Source organism: Aspergillus aculeatinus (genome assembly GCF_003184765.1).
Source record: "Aspergillus aculeatinus CBS 121060 unplaced genomic scaffold BO66scaffold_62, whole genome shotgun sequence".
NCBI classification, from domain to species: domain Eukaryota; kingdom Fungi; phylum Ascomycota; class Eurotiomycetes; order Eurotiales; family Aspergillaceae; genus Aspergillus; species Aspergillus aculeatinus.
Genome location: NW_020291531.1, coordinates 172218 through 185508, shown reverse-complemented (window position 1 = coordinate 185508; position 13291 = coordinate 172218). Strand labels below are relative to the sequence as shown.

At 51.0% G+C, this 13291-nt stretch overlaps 3 protein-coding genes across 3 annotated transcripts; 2 read left to right on the top strand and 1 right to left on the bottom strand.

Moving 5' to 3' along the window:
- Window positions 1-321: 321 nt before the first annotated feature.
- On the top strand, window positions 322-2184 carry BO66DRAFT_442973 (protein phosphatase 2A regulatory subunit CDC55; the record flags this gene model as incomplete). The annotated part of the gene is made up of 6 exons (XM_025651472.1): window positions 322-365; window positions 542-582; window positions 686-783; window positions 838-1483; window positions 1540-2105; window positions 2161-2184. 6 exons carry the CDS (start codon window positions 322-324, stop codon window positions 2182-2184), a joined length of 1419 nt encoding a protein of 472 aa, XP_025499390.1.
- Window positions 2185-3162: 978 nt separating this feature from the next.
- Window positions 3163-8944, top strand: BO66DRAFT_474966 (transcriptional regulator SIN3). Its single transcript, XM_025653183.1, has 8 exons — window positions 3163-3596; window positions 3674-3741; window positions 3815-4494; window positions 4562-4662; window positions 4719-5439; window positions 5512-5991; window positions 6160-8256; window positions 8314-8944. Exons 1-8 carry the CDS (start codon window positions 3496-3498, stop codon window positions 8929-8931), a joined length of 4866 nt encoding a protein of 1621 aa, XP_025499389.1. The 5' UTR covers window positions 3163-3495; the 3' UTR covers window positions 8932-8944.
- Window positions 8945-11600: 2656 nt separating this feature from the next.
- BO66DRAFT_415056 (uncharacterized protein) lies at window positions 11601-12999 on the bottom strand (the record flags this gene model as incomplete). The annotated part of the gene is made up of 4 exons (XM_025649512.1): window positions 11601-11853; window positions 11969-12530; window positions 12630-12808; window positions 12875-12999. The coding sequence occupies 4 exons, from the start codon at window positions 12997-12999 to the stop codon at window positions 11601-11603; spliced, it is 1119 nt and encodes a 372-aa protein (XP_025499388.1).
- Window positions 13000-13291: the final 292 nt, after the last annotated feature.

Here is a 13291-nt window from a genome sequence, read left to right as displayed (position 1 = left end):
CGGCCTCGATTCCTTTCCTCTCCGCCCGTTGCATTTCCTACCCGAGCATTGGAACCTACCTCATCCTCACGCAAACTTCACCTTCTTAGCGTAACTTGTCGTCGTTCCTACGTGACTCGCATCACTCGATTCCTCTTTCTAGTCGCCCACCACATAGATCTTCGCGTGAAAAGTTCTCCCGCTCGAGTCTCTCCGCACCATATCGATATCGGCAAACCCCACCTTAATTTTCTCAACCCAAGATCCTCGACCTGTGGATCTTGACATCTTCATTCGTGCTCTGCTGGACACTGCCCCGACAAAGGGTAGAATCGGAAGAAAATGGTAGACAGGGATCCGGGTACTCCTACCTGGAAGTTCACGCAGTAAGTGCCATTTGCCAAGTATCCTCTTCCATGGAGAGGCTTCCCTCGAGCCCGCTGCGACCCTCTTTCCCCTTAAACTTGCTGTCTGGCAAGGACTTGGATATGCCGGTGTGGAGGCGCCTCCTTCTTCGATTTGTATAATTCGCCTTTGTTCGTGGTACTAATCCCAACACCAGGTGCTTCGGTGACAAAGGAGATGTTGAGGACATCACGGAAGGTACGCCTTTAGGACCCATTTCCATGCATTTGCCTCTCGGAAGACCTTCCGTACTACGCCCTGATGGCCTCCGCCGGATAGCTGATCTTTTCCTGGTGTCTAGCTGATATTATCTCGACTGTCGAGTTCGACCATACTGGAAACTATCTAGCGACGGGTGACAAGGGCGGACGGGTGGTGTTGTTTGAGAGAAACGAAACGGTACTGGCTTCCACAATTTCCTTTGACGACGGTCGGATCTAACGATACGCGCAGAAAAAAACTTGTGAATACAAATTCCACACCGAGTTTCAATCGCACGAACCGGAGTTTGATTACCTGAAGTCCCTGGAGATCGAAGAAAAGATCAACAAGATTAAATGGTGCAGACGGCAGAATGCATCTCATTTCCTCCTTTCGACGAACGATAAGACGATAAAGCTGTGGAAGGTGTTCGACAAGTCTCTGAAGGTCGTGGCGGAGAACAACCTCTCGAGCGAGCTGACTCCCGCGGGTGTGGGTGGTGGCGGCGCGCCCCGTGCGCCCCGACTGAACTTCAAGGACCCTTCCATGTTGAAGCTTCCTCGGATGACACATCATGATACGGTCGTGGCCGCTGTTCCTCGAAGGACCTATGCCAACGCGCATGCGTATCACATCAATAGCATCTCCGTCAACAGCGATGGAGAGACTTTCATTAGCAGCGATGACCTCCGAATTAATTTGTGGAACCTGAACATCCAAGACCAGAGCTTTAACATCGTCGACATCAAACCGGCCAACATGGAGGAACTTACGGAAGTCATCACAGCTGCTGAATTCCACCCAGTCAGCTGCAACTGGTTTATGTACGCCAGCTCTAAGGGCACAATCAAGCTTGCCGACATGCGGCAGCGAGCATTGTGCGACGAACACTCGAAGCGTAAGTACCTGCCACCTCTTCTTGCTAAACCGCGTCTTGACATACGTCTCTTCTAGTATTCGAACAAGAGGAAGACGCCTCCTCCCGTTCTTTCTTCTCCGAGATCATCTCCTCGATTTCAGACGTACGATTCTCGCACGATGGTCGATACATCGTGTCAAGAGACTACCTGACCGTCAAGATCTGGGATGTCAACATGGAGAGACAACCTGTGAAGACGATTCCTATCCACGAGCACTTGCGACCCCGCCTCTGCGACACCTACGAGAACGATAGCATATTTGACAAGTTCGAGGTTGTATTCTCGGGTGACGCGGAGAACGTCATGACCGGAAGCTACAACAACAACTTCATGATCTACCCCACCGACCAGAGCAAGGAGACGGAGATCGTGCTACAGGCCGACAAGTCTGCTTTCAAGGCTAAGAAGGTCGGTGTGCCGACACCGATGAACAAGGGTGCCAATGGAAAGAAGAATGGGTCTAGAGCTGGTAGCCCGGCCGGCCCTGGCAGTCGGATGAAGAAGGAGACCGATGCGGACCAGATCGACTTCAACAAGAAGATCCTGCATATGAGCTGGCATCCTTATGAGGACAGTATTGCTATTGCTGCTACCAACAACGTGAGTCCATTTGCCCCTGCACTCTGTGGTGTCCATTTGCTGACTGAAGCGATAGCTCTTTGTCTTCTCCGCACTGTAAGTATTTCGACCAGGTGGCTATAATCATAATTGGACAGGGCGTGTCAGTATGTGAAACAAAGCAATCATGGGACAGATATGAGACAAATGAAACTCCTAGCAGCAGCATCTGAAAGATCCAAAATTAAGTTGCCAGTTCAAGTTCAAGTCCTTCCCCTTTCGTTTTATTGGAGCTTGGTCGCGCAATGATGTTACAAGTCTTTTGTCCATCTGTTTTCCACACTTGCTGTCTGTGAGCACTCGGATGCCACGTTGCTTCCATATTCCCTATTACAGTGGACCCAGTGATGCTTGATGAATCTTTTGGGAGGCGTTCAATGGTTTGATAGAGAAAGACTACGTGGTACCTCCAGAGGGTTTGTTATATGTTCTCCCTCTCCCTTTTCTGTCCCCTACCAGCCTTCTTTAGAAAAATGAACCACGCTACGACAAGATATCCCGGAAAGTGGAGGGGGTGACCGTGTTTCTCTACTCAGCGATGTGCTCGGAATGCGCGATGTGCGCCAGGGATTTAATCGACCGACCCGCTTCCACTGTGGCTAGAGCGGGGATGCAGTAATTCAATTAGTAGTCAGAAATAGTCAGAATCTACTGAGTGTCACCATGTATCAGATTGGCTGGCAGTATGGGGTCATAATTGCTACTAGGTACTAGGTAGTTGTAGAATATGCCGGCAGGTCAACAGTGTTCCAAGTTGTTGGTGGTTGGTGCTATTGTAGGAGGCGGATAAGTCGGGCGTGTCAACGCCGGATTGATCAGGTCAATGACGTCGGGAAAGTCAAAGCCCGACTAGCCGGTCCAGGCACTGCTGCGTCATGCATCCTGGACCAATCACTTATTTCACCGCCTTTTCCGGAACATCCTTCTATCCGAAGGGTGACGCTATCGCCAAAGATGGCTTAGCGTGGTCAAATGCCTCTCCGCCTTCACTCTGGAGACCAGCCGTGATCGGTTGCGCGCAAACCATCACCACGGATCTCGCTCACTATTGAGGAGCTAAGACTGTCATATTGTGGAGCTTTTCTCGTTGTCGATCTATCCTGTTTCATTCTGCCTTCTTGCAATCCTATTACTGCACAGGCCTGTCCCTATTTCCCCTATCTGCAGCTGGCAGGCATCGGCACAGTGATGTCGCTGTGAAATTGAGTTGGGAGGAACAGAAACTCAAGCCCCCGTCCGAACGGAAAACAGTGTTGGAGTCCCCAACACCATTTTCCTCACAAGCAAACCATTCTCTCTGCCTGGTCTGCCACAGACCTATTCTTTGCCACGCCAAGGCATATTGCTGGAATTCTCTTCATGCGCATAGACCATGAACTCTTCTGGGAACGATAACTGGCACCCCGGTGGCCCGCCAGCGCATCCGGGGATGGACCAGATGAACCAACAACCTCGTCCCATGGGCTCATTCAGGTATGTATCTGGGGCGATTCCCTGATGGTGTAATATCTTGTGTGAAGACCTTCCCACTGACCTGACTTCTTCTCCAGTCAAAACCCCCAGCCGCAACAGGGTCCATCCGCGCAACCCACGGGGCCAGTTCTCCCACCTCCAGGCGGTTCGAACTCCTTTCTGCTTTCACTGACGTTCTTTGCTAGCGCCCATCTTGCTGATATACTTGGTGTCATCAGGTCCTTATCACCCCGCGAATCAGCCCGGCGGCCATTCTCTTCCTGGTTTGGCTGAGCTGAGCCAGGGTCACGCCGGCCCACACCAACCTCCTGCCTACGGACAACACCCTCAGGGTCCTTCTCACAATCCTGGTCACTCGCTACCGGGTATTGGTCAGGCAATGCAACACCCTTCGCCGCAGTCCCTGAGCCGAGACCGTGAGCGGGATTCTCGGGAGCGAGAGCTGCTCGAGAGACAGCGCCAGGAGGAACTAGCCCACAGAGAGCGTGAAGTGCGCGAGCGCGAACGCGAGCAGATCGAGCGGCAGCAGCTGGAACGACAACGTGAGCAGCAACATCACGGAGTTCAGCATAGCGCTGCCTCGATCCCTCTGCATCAGCCGGTTGCATCCAAAGTGCCAAACTCTATCCATGGCCCCAATGGGCTTCTCTCCAATCTGAGCTCGAACCCTGCAAATGGACCTCAGGGCTCCATGCCAGGATCCGGGGGTCCAGGCGCACTATATGGTCAACAGATGCAGCATGGCGAAGGGACACCAAGGTCTTACCTGCAGCATCCTGCAGGGCCACCTGGCCAGCCGATCTTGGGATTCAACGGGGCAGGCGCTCCAATGCCCGGAAATGTTGGCAATGTTGCTGCCCTTGCTGCTCAGCAGCAGGGCCAGCAGCCGATCTTGAATGTGAGTGGTTCATTCTTGCGCCCCGTCGCGAGATGATAGATGGTAATTGCTGACAATCCTGCAACAGGATGCGCTCAGCTATCTGGACCAGGTCAAGGTTCGATTTGTTGATCAGCCTGACGTTTACAACCGCTTCCTTGATATCATGAAGGACTTCAAGAGCCAGGCGTAAGCTCCCCGGACTTTGATCTTGGCATGTTTTCCATTCTCCTAACGAGATGTAGAATCGATACCCCTGGGGTCATCCAGCGTGTCTCAACCCTGTTCAACGGCCACCCTACTTTGATCTCCGGGTTCAACACTTTCTTGCCACCCGGATACCGAATCGAATGTGGAACTGAGGACAATCCCGATGCCATTCGGGTCACAACACCGTCAGGCACAAACACCTTGAGTATGCCCCGTACAAGACACTCCTTGGAGTCTAGCGGAGAGCTCGGACCCTCAGGAGGCATGACCTCTCACGGCCGGGCTGAGTACTATGAGCAATCACGTCCTGGCTGGCAACAACCGCAGCCTCAACCGCAGCCCCAGCAGCCTCAGCCCCAACCCCAGGGCAATCTGCCAGGGTCGTACTCTCCTGGGTCGCGTATAATGCCCGGAATATTCGGACAGCAGGGGGGACCGAACCAGCCCCAGGATCATCACTTCGACTTCCCGACTCAACAAGAGCAGCAGGCTGCGGCGGGGGCAGCAGCCATGGCCCATCAGTCAGACCAGCGTGGCATTCACCTCCAAGGGGCTCCCTCCGCCGCTGCCGCAGGCTTAGGAAGACCTTCGTTGTTGCACATGGCTGGACCATCTGCCCAGGGCCCTAATATTAACCAGTCCATGAACAATCTAGCTGGGGTCGGAACAGGGATGCTTCAAGGCGCTCAGGCCGACTTGAACAAGCGTGGTCCGGTAGAGTTCAACCATGCCATCAGCTATGTCAATAAAATCAAGGTGAGAGAGAAGCATGACAGCACTCGACGTTCGTCATCAGTACATCGTCTAACATCGGGGCCTCCCCAACAGAATCGATTCGCAAGCGCTCCTGAGATCTACAAGCAGTTCCTCGAAATCCTACAAACCTACCAGCGTGAATCGAAGCCAATCCAGGACGTGTACGCTCAGGTGACCCAGCTGTTCAACACGGCACCGGATCTGCTGGAGGACTTCAAGCAGTTTCTGCCTGAGTCGGCTGCTCATGCGAAACAGCAGGCTGCTGCGCGCCAGGCAGAGGAGGCTGCTCCTACAAGCAACCTTCGCGGGGAAGCCAGCTATCCAAGCGCAACTAACCTTCCCTCACAAACTCCCAACCGTGATGTGAAGATGCCACCTTTGGGCCAGTTTAACGTCAAGGACACCGCAAAGGACGGCAAGAAACGGCGGGGTGGGCCTGGAGCTCCCTCCACCATGGGCTCGTCGATTTCTGGACCTTCTGCTGAGGCGGCTCGCATGGCCGAGTCTCAGGCTGGTCGAGCTCCAGCGATGCAGCCTGGTGCTGCTAACAAGGTGAGAAGGCTTCTGTTTCAGTTACGCTTCACTTTGAGCTTACCGCTACCCTGACCTTCCTCTCTTAAATGTGCCCCCAGAGTCCACGTTCTGTGACTGCCCCTGGATTCACTTTGATATTGCCGTGCTTTCTGTTATTTGCTGCGCGATCACGCTAACCCAACGAAGCGAGCCAAGGTCCATCATAAACCGTCCCAGGCGGAGGCGCCAGCTGTGTCGCCAACCCTTGTTCCTGCGCTTCCTGAGCCCATACAACCTTCTTTCTCGTTGACGCCAACTCAAGAGGAGTTCGCTTTCTTCGATCGGGTGAAGAAGTATATTGGAAATAAGCAGACATTCAGTGAGTTCCTCAAGCTCTGTAATCTCTACTCTACGGACTTGATCGACAGACACGTTCTCGTTAAGAGAGCTGCCAACTACATTGGTGCCAATCCCGAGCTCATGGCTTGGTTTAAGCGCTTTATGCATGTTGATGAACCTGAAGACAAAATTGTTGACGTCAAGGCGAAACAAGAGCCGGGCGTGGTTAATCTCTCACACTGTCGCTCCCTCGGGCCGAGCTACCGATTATTGCCAAAGCGCGAACGGCAGAAGCCTTGCAGTGGCCGCGATCAATTGTGCTACAGTGTTCTGAACGACGAATGGGCCTCTCACCCCACGTGGGCCTCTGAGGACTCTGGTTTCGTGGCTCACCGTAAGAATCAGTTCGAGGATGCTCTGCATCGCATTGAAGAAGATCGACACGACTACGATCATCATATCGAGGCTTGCACGCGCACAATCCAGCTCATCGAGCCAATTGTGCAGCAGTTCCTTGTTATGAGTGATGCGGAGCGTGCTGCCTTCAAACTGCCCCCTGGTTTGGGCGGTCAGAGTGAAGCCATCTATCAGCGTGTGATCAAGAAGATCTATGACCGCCAGCGTGGTGAGAAGATCATCAAAGAGATGTTCGAGAGGCCGTGCCATGTTCTACCCATCATCCTGTTCCGCCTGAAACAGAAATGTGAGGAGTGGAAAGCCAGCCAGCGCGAATGGGACAAAATCTGGCGCGAGCAGATGCAGAAGGCCTACTGGCGGAGTTTGGATCACCAAGCGATCGCCAGCAAGGGTACCGACAAGAAGCTCTTTGTGGCGAAACACATCCAGACCGAAATCCAGAACAAATTTGAAGAGGGTCGAAACCTGCGCAAGGGCGGGTACCAGGTCCCTCGACATCAGTTTGAGTACACGTTTGCGGATCCGGCTGTCTTGATCGACGCGACACACTTGCTGCTCACCTTCATCGACCGGAACTCGGCTGGGTTCGGAGCCGATCCTCAAAAGGTGATGACCTTCATCAAAGACTTCATTCCAGTATTCTTCGGTATGGATCGGGATACTTTCCATGTCTACATGAATGAACTGTCGAGCGGTACGCCGCCGATCGACGAGGGCGATGATGAGAGTCTGGCTGCGGATGATGCTTCCACTCCCCGCAGTCGTAAGGGTGGTGCCGGAAAGAAGATGGGTCTTCTCCGCGATGTCTTAGAACGTGCCGGTGAAAAGGTCCATCGGGCCGAGAAGGAAGGGAGTGCCCCAAACAGTCGCGATGGCACGCCTGATGCTGTTCTGGTTCCCTCGACCCCGATTCCTGACCCCGCCGAGTCCTTCGATGTGGCCGAGTTGAAATGGATGGAGCATCCGGGACAGGGTAACTTCAACCAGCAACGGGAGTATAACCTCAACGAGACCTACGAAAAGAAGGTGCATCACTTGTACGCCAACCTGAACATCTACTGTTTCTTCCGCACGTTCGAGATCTTGTATTCGCGCCTGCTCCGCATCAAGTTGCACGAGAAGGATGCCCATGACGATGTGCGGCGTGCGCTGGTCGGAAAGCCGGCGCAGGAGCTCAACCTTATTGACAAGTTCCCCACCGACTTCTTCTACGACTGCGACCCGAAGGCCAACCTCTACCAACAGATCGTTCGGATGTGCGAGGAGGTGATCAAGGGTGACATGGAAACCACGCATCTGGAGGAGACGCTCCGCCGGTACTACTTGCGGAGTGGGTATCAGTTGTACAACCTGGAGAAGATGTTCACGGGTATCTCGAAATTCGCGGGAGCCATCTTCAGTGGTGATTCGAAGGACCGCAGCTCTGATATCATGAACCTCTTCTTCAAGGAGCGTGATCGGGAGGAGACCACTCACAACCAAGAGATCCAGTACCGCAAGCAAGTCGAGCGGCTGGTGAAGGATGGAGACATGTACCGCATCACATACGTAAGTGGTTTTTTTTTTGTTTCTATTTGAAGGTATTCGTGCTAATCATCCCTGCAGCACCCTGGCAGCAAGAAGGCTGCTGTGCAGCTGTTGACTCCCGAGGACGCCACACTGGAGAATGAGGAGCTTAGCCCCGAAGCGCGCTGGTCGTACTACGTGTCGGCGTATACCATGCGGGATCCGACGGAAGGCGTGGCGTTCTCGCAGATGCGCATGCCGTTCCTGAAGCGGAACCTGCCGGCCAAGCTGGAGCAAGAGGAGGAGTACAACCGGTACTACCGGCCGTTAGTGCACCAGGACGGGCTGATCATCCGCATCTGCGCCAACAGCTACCACATTCTGTACGAGCCCGGCAGTTCCGACTGGTGGTGGCGGCCCACCACCTCGACGGACGAATCCGCCGAAGAGGTAGCCAAGGAAGACGCAGCCGTCAAGGAACGACGGCGGGACCGGTTCATGGAGAAGCTGGTGAACAACCCTAGCTGGGCGCACGGGCTGAGCAAGGATCAGGTGGACGAGTCCAACCAGCGGTTCCGTTCGTGGATCAATGGACCGGAAGGCGACCAGAGTGGTGCAGCTGCAGCGTCCGCGGGGCCAGCGTCCGACGCTAAGGACGACCAGGCAGATGCAGAGATGACGGACGTCGCGCCGCCTGCATCCGAGCCCAAGGAGTAGTGAGGCTGCACCGGGGAGGGGCGGGGGCGGGGGCGGGGAATGACTTCCGATGGGTGGGTGTACTACGGTTGGGAGGGGATTATGATGATGATTGATAAACCAACTAGCGGGGGAAGAGCCTATGTTGACTTTTTCTGTTGACGCGAGATATTCGTTTCTTCTCCCATCCCCGGGGCGGCGTAAATGTGTGGCATGTAAACTTTATTTTTCCTTTTCTCACATTCTTCGGACCGGATTGAATCCCGCCAGGTTCCAGGTTCCTTGTCATTATTGATGTCTGTACTTTTTTTTTTTTCTTATTTGCTGTCGGTCTTTCGCTTTCAGGTCCATGATGAGCGGATACGGTTTTACTATCTATGGTTGCACGAATGGGAATCCTTCTTTGATCAGCCCTTTATCTGCTGGGATTTCAGTCGTATACGAGTAGAGGGGTAGAGAGGTAGTTTGATTTGACCCGGCGTGAAACCTGTCTCAGTGTTAAGTTAGTTTTAGGGCTGCCGGGCCGGAACGCATAGTCAGATTAGTGTTTAGAACCTGTAACAAGGGTCAAACATCCTTTGGTTTAATTTGTGTTCAACCTTTTTTCTATTCTTAGTCGAGGATCTTTTACCTTTAATCTTCTATAAGAGTTGTACAATGCAACTGACTCGGTAACTCCTAGATCTATCTGGCATTTCGCAAAGTGTTTATACATGCTTACAACCCTTGTACTCTCATGTGGCTCAGTGGATTTGTGTAGGGGTGGTGTAGTGCTGGGCTTCTCTGCTTATAAAATTGGGTTATTTTTGAATTTTGATGATGAAGCCGAGTCCCTAGTCTGTGAGCGATTCAACCAAAGCGCGGGAATGGGTAACATAGAAAAATATCTTAATCTCTTGGCAATCGGTTCACCAAGGTATCCACACGTCAAGCAGCCTGGTGACCCCTTCCTGTCGTCGTCTATAATCGGATGAATAGGAACAACAACTTCTCCCTTCGATAGAGCCACGGCGATCTCCTCAAGCAGATATAAAAAAACTGGAATGTATAGTCATATCAAGGCCGCGGAAACTCATCTGGCTTGTAGAATAAGCAAAAGCCCCTCTGGATCTCAAACCAAGGCTTTGATGACCGCCTCGTGGCTTTATACAAGACGCTTTTGGTAGCAGCTCTTCTTATCCTCGTGGTAGGAGTTTCTCACGTGTAAGAAAAACCCTTCCTCTTACCAAAGGTTTACCTCGGCTTGAACGGCGGCGCGCTCGCTTCGCAGCCTTGCAGTAATCTAGTTCTTATATAACTTTATACGGCAGTTTCTTTTTGGATACTTGGTAACGATAAGCCTCGACAGGCATCTTGAGAAACGCATTCAGTGTCAAGGACGGAAGATGTAAAGGATGTATGGATTTGGCCTCTTTCCGACTTACATTGATAAAGAAATAGATCGATATCAATAGAAAGCTATATCAATGCTTACATCTTACCAACAAAGGAATGCATAGATCTTCGAGGAGAGACACATTGTCTTGGTCATATGGGATATCTCAGTACCTTAGTAGTTATAGAAAGTATTAGATTTAACCTCTTAGAAAGAATACATGTATAAAAGGGCGTATCCCAGGGCCCAAGAGGCTCTGGGCTTATAACCTCTCTGTAATCTGAGGTCTTAGGGGTGGGCTGGTTCACTATATAATAAATTTCTTGATTTTTGGATGGTTTGGCTGATGGTTGACCTATATCAGCGTTGTGCGTTGTGCGTTGTAACGCCTCGGTCCAGCGAGGTCACATGATTTCAAATCGAACTGGGAATATGTCAACAGCATGAATTTGTGGAGAATTCCTTCCTTCCTTCCTTCCTTCCTTCATAATTCAACAAATCCCAAGGCATCAAGCTTTCCTCTTTGCGCAAAGTGATTCCATCAGTATTACGTTCGTCATCGACAAACTATCTCAGGTATTAATATGTAAAGCAGCCTGGTAACCGCGCTGGATCACATGGCCGGATGGCTGAGGAATTGCCGATATAGTCAAACTAGTAACAAGTCTTTGGAGAGTCCCTGTGGTTCTAAAAGGCTCTTGCCAATAGCAGCAGTCTCTGCTTTTTTTGCAGCGATTGATCTCATGCAAAGGCTTCTTCTGTCAGATAGCAGCACATCAGTTCTGACACAAATTCGCTATCGCAAGTTGCTTTTTTATACCTTCTAACAATAAACCTCGGTGGGCAGCATCTTACTCAATAGATTAACAGATCTGGTTATAAAGGACACATGGATTCGGTCTCTTACAAGTCTGCTTTGATAACCTTTCAATAAGAAGACGTATAGTTTTAACTACTTAATACATGGACCTTTTAGGAGACATAGGAGCTTAGTGATCTCAAGTGACTAAATAACTATCGGTAGTTGTACAAAGCAATGAGCTTAATGGTTAAAAAATATATATATAAAAGGACTTATCGTAAAACTCTAAGAGTCTCTAGTCTTATAATCCGCAAGGGATTAGATAAAGCTTCGGGATGGGTAATATCTGGATACCTTAGTACTTGATTAGTTGACCTTCATAAGATATCCACATATAAAGCAGCCTGGCATGGCCGGACTATTTAAGAACGCCGAGATAGTCCATGGCCTGCTTATAGCACTATGAGTACTTGTTTTTGGATAGTAGTGCTAATGCTTCTTGACCCATTGGGTCTAGATCTCAAATGCATCCCTCTTCTTTCCTACTATAGCTTTCAGGCCAATATCTCGTAGCTCTGTAAACAGCGAAACGGCATCCCCATATAAATGGTGCGGGGTGCAGCCATCTCTCGATACGACGTCTGCGAAGGAATTCCAGAAGTCTTGCACATCATTCCACCCGGCACTTTCTTCTGCATGGACCCGAAGATCATCCTCGGTGAAATGGATCGGACATGGACAGTCAAACCCTAATTCATTCCAGCATCTGGAAGCATGATGATTTTAGCGGAAGGGAAAAGAAACCCCCCCCCCAAAAAATGAAGAGAAGAAACGCATAATAAAACAGGGGACAGTTATGCGAAGAACATGCTGTTCCTTACCTCTCAAGCCTAATCAGCGATTCCCGAAAGGGGAGAAGGTCGTCCTCCCATGTATCGCCCACGAACAGAACCGGATTGCATCTTGTCCGACCGTGATCAAATCGAAGGATTTTATTAAGTAGGGGTAGCTCTCTGGCAATCTGTTTCTCGTAGAGATAAAGCAGGATTGAGCAACTCATAAGGCCTCTGATCCGAGCCTTTTCCGCCAGATCCAGCTGCTTGAAGTTTTCGGGGGCTTTCAGGATAACTTCACCATTGTAATCGACTAGCCTTGGGTGACGTGCTTGAATGATTAAGGGTGCTGCCCAGAGCCCTTGCCAGTCTATTACACTCGAGATCTTACCATTATAAATAAAGATGTTCCCCGCGTGCAGATCGGTATGCCAGATGTAGGGTGCAACCACGACAGGATCATCCGGGAGCAGATAAGGGGCAACCTGACGATATTTCTGCAGTAGAGAAATGTGACTGCTAGGAGAGTTCTGCGTTGCTGAGGTTGCTAGCGGGTCGTTTTCGGCTCTTGGAGTTGCGTATTGTTGGATCCATGCCTCTTCTCGGTAAGCTAGAGAAAGCACATAGTCCTGTGGTTGTTTGTTTCCCTTTTTTCAACCACAGAGTATTAGTTAGGACGGGAAAGGAGAACAATAACAAGGTAACAAACATGGTCCTCGGTCCAAGGTCATCTCTGCACGTTCTTTGGACCAATAGTGTCTTTCTGCGAGCGGGCCAATAACAAAACGACGGCGTATTGTGTATTTGAGCTCAGCAGGTATTTCTGCACAGGTATCGGCTGGCACGGCACCTCTGATATTGGCGCCGGCATAGTACAAGCTCCCATAGCTTATTAGTCATCATTAATAAGATGATACTAGATCAGACTTGACGAGAAAATTGGGGAAGCATTACCGATTCAGTGGCACTTGAAGCATTTTTCTCTCCAGTTGCACGAGATCCTTAATGACTGCGATCTTCTCTTCGAGAGAGTAATCATCCCATAGATCTTCCAGTCTCGTCCCGGAGGCTTCCTCCATTATAATATACTCAGACCCGACAGGATTACCCACGTCTGCATTCCAAGCATACACGTGAGGTGTTGGGACTCCGAGGATTGTGCGGGCCTGAAAGTGCACAAGTTACTGTTATTATACTGCGAGGATTTATGGTTCAATATCGTACAAACTCCATTGTTGCGACTTCAGATGAGAATTAGCGCATGAGTGCCGCCAAAATTGTATGTCGGGCGCGTATCCTTCAGCTTCGCTCCCGTCTACTCTTTTTTTCTCCGTCTTCCTTCATCTTCTGCCTGCGTCTGTCTTCTTCTCT